Source organism: Oryzias melastigma, unplaced genomic scaffold, assembly GCF_002922805.2.
Source record: "Oryzias melastigma strain HK-1 unplaced genomic scaffold, ASM292280v2 sc00760, whole genome shotgun sequence".
Lineage (NCBI taxonomy): Eukaryota > Metazoa > Chordata > Actinopteri > Beloniformes > Adrianichthyidae > Oryzias > Oryzias melastigma.
The window spans coordinates 3,365-10,429 of NW_023417347.1; the positions used below are offsets into that span (position 1 = coordinate 3,365).

The window sequence follows — 7,065 nt, forward strand, 5'->3', positions numbered from 1 at the left end:
AAAAAAAAAAAAAAAAAGAAAAAGTAAATTTCTGCCACAGTCTTTGTTGTAGTAGAACAATGAGCTCATTTATAGTCAATACAGAAAGTTTGGTGACTGTAACTTTTATATCATCAAAGCTAATAAGCATTTTAGACCAAATATGATTTACATTTTTACACAGAAAATCTGAAAAAGTGAATAAAGTGATTTTCTGCCATAATCTCTGTTGTAGTAGAACAATGAGCTAATCCTTAGTCAATACAGAAAGTTTGGTGACTCTAACCTTAACATCTTCAGAGCTATTAAGCATTTGAGGCTAAATATGATCGAAAATCATACAAAAAAAATCTAAAAAAATGAAAAAAGTAAATTTCTGCAAAAATCTTTGTTGTAGTAGAACAATGAGCTCACCATTAATCAGTATAGAAAGTTTGGTGACTCTAACTTTGATATCTTTAGAGCTATTAAGCATTTTAGACCAAATATGATCGAAAATCATGTAGAAAATTCCTAAAAAAAATGAAAAAAGTCAATTTTTTCAGAAATCTTTGTTGTAGTAGAACAATGAGCTCATCATTAGTCAGTACAGAAAGTTTGGTGACTCTAATATCTTTAGAGCTATTAAGCATTTTAGACCAAATATGATCCATATTTTCATACAAATAAATCTAAAATAAAAATGACAAGAGTAACTTTCTGCAGAAATCTTTGTTGTAGTAGAACAATGAGCTCATCATTAATCAGTATAGAAAGTTTGGTGACTCTAACCTTAATATCTTTAGAGCTATTAAGCCTTTTAGGCTAAATATGATCGAAGATTATGTAGAAAATTCCCCCAAAAATGAAAAAAGTACATTTCTGCAAAAATCTTTGTTGTAGTACAACAATGAGCTTATTGTTAATCAGTATAGAAAGTTTGGTGACTGTAACTTTTATATCATCAGAGCTATTAAGCATTTTAGACCAAATATGATTTACATTTTTACACAGAANCTCCAAGTCTTTAATAAACCGACAGTAATCACGCGTAGCATTGAGTGTGTACAGCTGGCACAAAAGCTTAATTTCACTTTTACCAGGGTCCCACCATTGCCTAAGAGAGCTAAAATCATTCTTCCTGTGTCTAAAAAGATTCCAAAAAAAACTAAAAGCATCTTTAAAATCAGCATCCAGTGACAAAACAGAATTAAAATGCCAATACGCACTTTTAGGTGAAAAAGCTCTTGCATAAAAATCACACACAACAAGAGAATGATCAGTGAAAGCAACAGGATAAATATCACATGATTTAAAAACATTAAAATGATGCTTAAAACAATAAAAACGATCAAGACGGGCAAGAGACAACCTATTGCCATAAATACGGGACCAAGTATATTTCCGACAGTCTGCATGCATCCTTCTCCACACATCCACCAGGCCATGAGAGCAGACCAGCTGCCTCAGCACGTGCTGTGAGGCTGGATGAGGCTCTGTATGATTGCGGTCCAAAAACTCAGACTCTGTGCAATTAAAATCCCCCCCAAAAAATAAAAAGTCCTCCGAACTACAGCTATCCAATTTCTCATTCAGTCGTACAAAAAAGCTCTTCCTCTCAGCACCAACAGTAGGAGCATAGACATTCACTAAGAGCACAGAAAAACGCTCAAATACAGCTCTAACCAAAAAAACTCTTCCTGCGATAAAATGCTCCACCTCTATAGAAACAGGAACAAACCTCCTGGAGAACAAAAATCCCACCCCTCCACTAGCTGAGGTGTGATGGCTCAGAAAGACCTCACCATCCCACTCCCTAGTCCAGTCCACCTCCAAACTGGGATCACTGTGGGTCTCTTGAAGAAACAAAACATCAAGGTGTTTGGCTCTCATAGTTTCAAAGATCAGGGCCCTCTTTAAAGGTTCCCTAGCACCATTAACATTCAAACTCCCCACTTTGAAAGAATCCATCAGATATGAGGGGGGAAAAGCAAAAAATATAGAAAATAAACAGAATAACCAACCCATCATGAATTCAAATACCAAGTTGTTGTCGGACTTTTTGCATCTGTTTTCTCAGTCTGTAAATTTCCTGATCAGTCAGGTCAGACTCAGCCCTATACTTGATGAGGTGCTTAGCAGACAAATAAAAAACCTTTAAGTCAGGGAAATAAGAAGGAATGTTCAGCTTCTTAAAGCCCTTGGTTTGTTGCAGAAAAAGCTTGAACATCTGAGCAGGATACAGCTTCATGTCCTGACTAGCAGACAGCAAAGAGCTGCCCTGAGACAGTACACTGCAGTCAGACCCGCATCCCGCACTGTCACTGCCCTCAGACGCAGCCGCCCCCTCCGTGGCCACCAGTCTACTGGCTTTAACGCTGACATCCGCGGAGGCGGAGCTCCGCTTCCGTCGTTTCAGAGAGACCCCCGACTGCTCTGATCCACGCGCCTCAACCTCATCAGCTCCCCCTCCCACACACATAGCAACGGCACCCACCCCGGACCGCCCCACATTCGGCCCACAACACTCGGAGGGCTCCGGGCCCCCCTCCTCCACACACGCAGCGGCACCGTCAGAAGCCTCACCACCAACCCCCAGTTCATCCATCACCTCAGTGACACCAACACTCACAATCCCCTCCACCGAAACATCTGCCTCTGTTGAGAGAACGCCCTCGGCATCCTGACTCACCTGTCCCTCCACCACACCGTCTCCGCTCACACCCTCCCCACTCACCGCGCTCTCTCCAGGCTCGCCCGCCTGCTGAGGTTCTTCTTCCACGGGCTCCACAGAAGCCGGTAGGTCCATGGGAGGACGCCCGACCAAAGGTGCCCGACGCGCCACGGGTACGGGGCGATCAGCGCTCTGCTCACTCTGAGCGTCCGCCACACCACCTGCCGCCGCAGCGGTCACGCCCCCCGGGGCTGAAACGGCGCGGTCCGGACAGGCTTTCACCAAATGCCCGTCAGCACCGCAACCAAAACACTTGAAAGTGGCGGAAGTAGCAAAAAGCACGTAATCATAATCATCCACACGGACCTTAAACACTGAGTTGAAGTCTTCCCCTTTATTATAAAGGATCATGAAGACCTGTCTGCGGTGAGACACGATGTGTTTCAGCAGCGGAGACTTACAGCCAGACAGAACCTTACGCACAGGTGACACCACCTTCCCGTGTTTGGACAACTCCCGTATCAGAAACCCGTCACTGATGAACGGGGGAACATTAGAGAGTGTGATCTTAGTCGCTGGCTGAGAGAGCGGCATGACAGGTTCAAACACGCCATTGATAGATATACCTGTCTCAACTAGCGTGTTCACCTGGTCAACCCTCTCCACAAACAAAACGACCGCGCCACTCATTCTGGCAGCAGATTTAACAGATGTATGCCCTATAACAGCACCCACGGCCAAAGCCACCTCCTCCACGCTGTGGAGAGAGCCGGTGCAAGTTTTAACTCCATGTTTTCTGGTAAGCGAAGTGAGAGCCATGGCGTCCAACACGCCACCAGCTCCACACCCACCACCAAAAACAAACCCTCCGAAACCCTCCCAAAAACCCAACAAACCCCCCAAAAAAGTCCACTTAAACCTTATACCAACACCAATGTGAAAAAAGGAAAGAAAAGAAAGCAGAAAAAGACAAACAAAACCACAAACTCTTCAGCTCCTCCAACCACACTCCTGCCACACAGAAGAAGAAGAAGAAGAAAAATAAGAAAACAGAAGAACAATAGTTTGATTGCATACTGCAATCAAACTAAGTAGTAGGAAAAAAATACAAAAAAGAGTAATACAAAGGGGAAAAGACTGTGATGATAATCTAGGTACATAAAACGAATGGGATATATAGAATATGAAACTAGTATTATGGTCAGGATGGGTTCAAATATGTTGCACATAAGTAATTTACATAAATCGGAACACATGTCTAGCCTCAATATTTAAAAGTGCTATTTTGAATTCAGAAATCTGACAGCTTGGGAGTAGTAGCTGTCTCTGAGTCTTTTTGTGCATGCTGGCAGGCTCCTGTATCGTCTGCAAGAGGGTAGCAGTTGAAAAAGTCCTCTCCCTAGGTGAGTGTGGTCCTTGGTGATGCTGCATGCTTTAAGCAGACTTCTGCAGGAATAAATGCCCTGGATGGAAGGAAGGGTGCTGCCGGTGATGTCCTCTGCTGCTCGGACCACTTTCTGTAGAGCTTTTCAGCTCTCAAAGGTGCAGTTTCTATACCACACTGTGATGCAGCCTGCTAGAAGGCTCATCATCATCAGCTCTGATCCTCCTTCACTAACAGATCAGCTGCTTCTCCACTGATTTGCTCTTCTCTTGTGTTTCCTCTCAGGTTCAGGTGAATGCAGTCAGACAGCAGTGTGGGACAGAGGAAGCTGCTGAACATCAGCTGCTGCACTTCTGCTCTCCCTCCACCAGATGGAGACATGGAGCTGCAGCAGCAAACACTCCATGATGGAGCAACATTTCACTCATTCACTCACTTTGACAAACAAACAACAAACTTCCTGTTTCTACGATTCAGGAAACATGAAGCAGATCAAGAACAAGAGACACAAATCAAAGAATGAGGAGAAAAGAAAGAAAAAGACATGAATTATTCCTCTCAAAGCTCCAACAGAGACTTTCAGATGAACTTTGATTCCCACACAGATTCGGATGATAGAGGAGAACAGGGGCCCGTTTTAAGAAGCAGGTTCAACAAATTTAGAGTTGAAACCTGAGTCCACGGACTCAAAATTCTCAAACTCAGAGTTTTCGGTTTCAGAACAGCTGAGAAGGTTTGATTCAATCAACTTGAAGTTGTTAGAACCAGAATCAGGTGTGACCATGAAAAGCCCTGATCAATGGTGCAAAGACAGCACGATTCACCATGGCAACGGGAGCAAACATCTTTAGAGTTTCATACTTTCGGCGATGGAAATTGACAAGTTCCTGCAAGCATATGGCGACTACAAGCATATTTTCATCAAGAAAGCAACACAGCTGCAGCGGTGAAATATCTGCAGTTAATGCGTACGTCTACATTTGAATCATTTCAGATAATGAATAAATAATGTCAGGAAGGTCATTTTGTCACCTGTTGAGTAAGGAATAGTTTTAGATCTGTTACGAATTTAACCAGTAATCGCCGCAATCGCATGAATGACCGTTTACCTTCACCCTCCACACCCCCACCCCCCACACACACGGATATCATTGCACGGTAAAAGTAACACTGTAGCTATAATAGCCTAATATGTTAAATAAGCATTTATTTAGACTTAAAAAATATTTTCTGATTTTTATTTTTTTTGTTGTCTTTTTTAAGAATAAAAACACTTTCTATAACCGGAATTCAAACTCGGGTTTCCGTAATAGGAAGCAGCGTTGCTGACAACCGAGCTAACATTTGTTGCACGGTAGATGAAAAACTCACTATTTATAATATCGCTCAAATAAAAATGAATCGGGGAAACTGCAGTCAGTCGACTCGTGTCCTCCAAATCCTCTACCGACGTAAATAACATTTCCTCTGGATTAATCAGCCTCCTCTCTACATGATCCTCTATGAATGAACATGTCATTTTGGTTTCTGCGTGGTGGAAACGTGACGTCTCTAATGTGAATGTTCTCTAAATGTTAATGAGGAACTCATATTTGAACATCTTTCACTTTAAAAAGGGGCGGAGACCGCAGAGAACTATAAGTTTCCTGAAGAAAACCTGCTACCGACCAGGTTTCGTTCACAGACTCAGTTGCCATAGTGATTGATTCTGAGTTCAGCTTAACCCGCTTCTTGAAACGAGCTTGGTTTCACCCACTTTGACGGGTTTAAGTTACCTCTCTTTCTGAAACCAGAAACTCAAGTTTTACTGAATTTCCAACAAAACCTGCTTTTTGAAACGGGCCCCAGGAAGGTTTAGGTGTCAGAAATAAAACCTTCATGATGTTTGTGTTTCTGACAGAAACTCTTTCTTCTGTCTGAGTTCTGAAAAGTTCTGACAGGAAGCAGCAGTCAGCTGATCTGTCCCACTCTGATGATTCAGCAGTTTCATTTTAATGAACAACAGTTTATTTTGTAAAAACACAGTAAAAACACCAGTTGTTTCCATGTTTTCATTGATCAGTGAAACAGTAACCGATCAATAAGACAGATCTGTTGATCAATAATGAGATCAAATCTTTAAACAGCAGCGATGAGAGTTTGTAGAGAAATATCTTTTCTTCAAACATTCAGAAAGAAACAGTCAAGTTAGTCATGACAAAGTTAAAAAAAGAAACAGAGTTACATTTCTTCCAAGATCTAAAGAAGTCTCCACTCACCATGTGAACTCAGCTGCAGCACTGATATGTGATTCTGTGTCTTCCTCTTCTGCTTTGCTTTAAGAACAGATTACTTCTTCATGTTGTGTTGATTCTGCTGAGTGTTGTTGTTTGTCATCACTGTTTAGATTTGTGTCTTCAGATCAGCTGTTCAGAGAAATGAAAGAAAACCTTTTTTTTCCTTCTGGTCTCTTCTGACTCTTTCCTTTCAGTCAGCTTTCTGGATTGGACCAATCAGCTTCAGCCTTTCTCCTGAATGTTTCTGCAGATCTGATCACATGACCTCTGACTCAGTGGCTCCTCTATCCTCACACTGACCACTGTTGACTGTGAGGAACATGCAGAGAAGATGAAGCTTCATGTTGATCTTTCCTCTTTAGTCTCCACATCTCAGCTCCTCGTCTTGGTTCTGATCAAAACAGGTCAAACAGGTTTCCAGTTTCAAACTTTTCTATCTGAGCTTCTGTTAAATTTCTCTCGAAGGTCAAAGGTCGATCCACACCCCCCCCTCCCTCAGAGACTCTTTGTTGTTTCTTTCAACTCAGTGTTCCTCCTAGTGTTTGATGGAGGAACAGCTCTGCTGTAGCTTTGTTTTTCTTCATGGATGATCCAGATGTGCAGAAGAAACAGGAGACACGGATCCAGATGTTTCTCTTCTGCAGGTTTGTTCTTCTTTACTGGTTTCTTTCTGTGGAACATCACGACACTTTACGGCCACACCGCCCTGAGCGCGCCCGATCTCGTCTGATCCCGGAAGCTAAGCAGGGTTGGGTCTGGTTAGTCCTTGGATG

The 7,065-nt window shown here is 42.5% G+C and overlaps 1 protein-coding gene across 1 annotated transcript; it reads right to left on the bottom strand.

The window, feature by feature from the left end:
* Positions 1-2,298: 2,298 nt before the first annotated feature.
* On the bottom strand, positions 2,299-3,451 carry LOC118598465 (the record flags this gene model as incomplete). The annotated part of the gene is given in 1 exon segment (XM_036211166.1): positions 2,299-3,451. A coding segment is annotated over 1 exon segment (1,153 nt), but the record flags the coding sequence as incomplete, so codon positions are not given.
* Between the last annotated feature and the right edge of the window lie 3,614 nt (positions 3,452-7,065).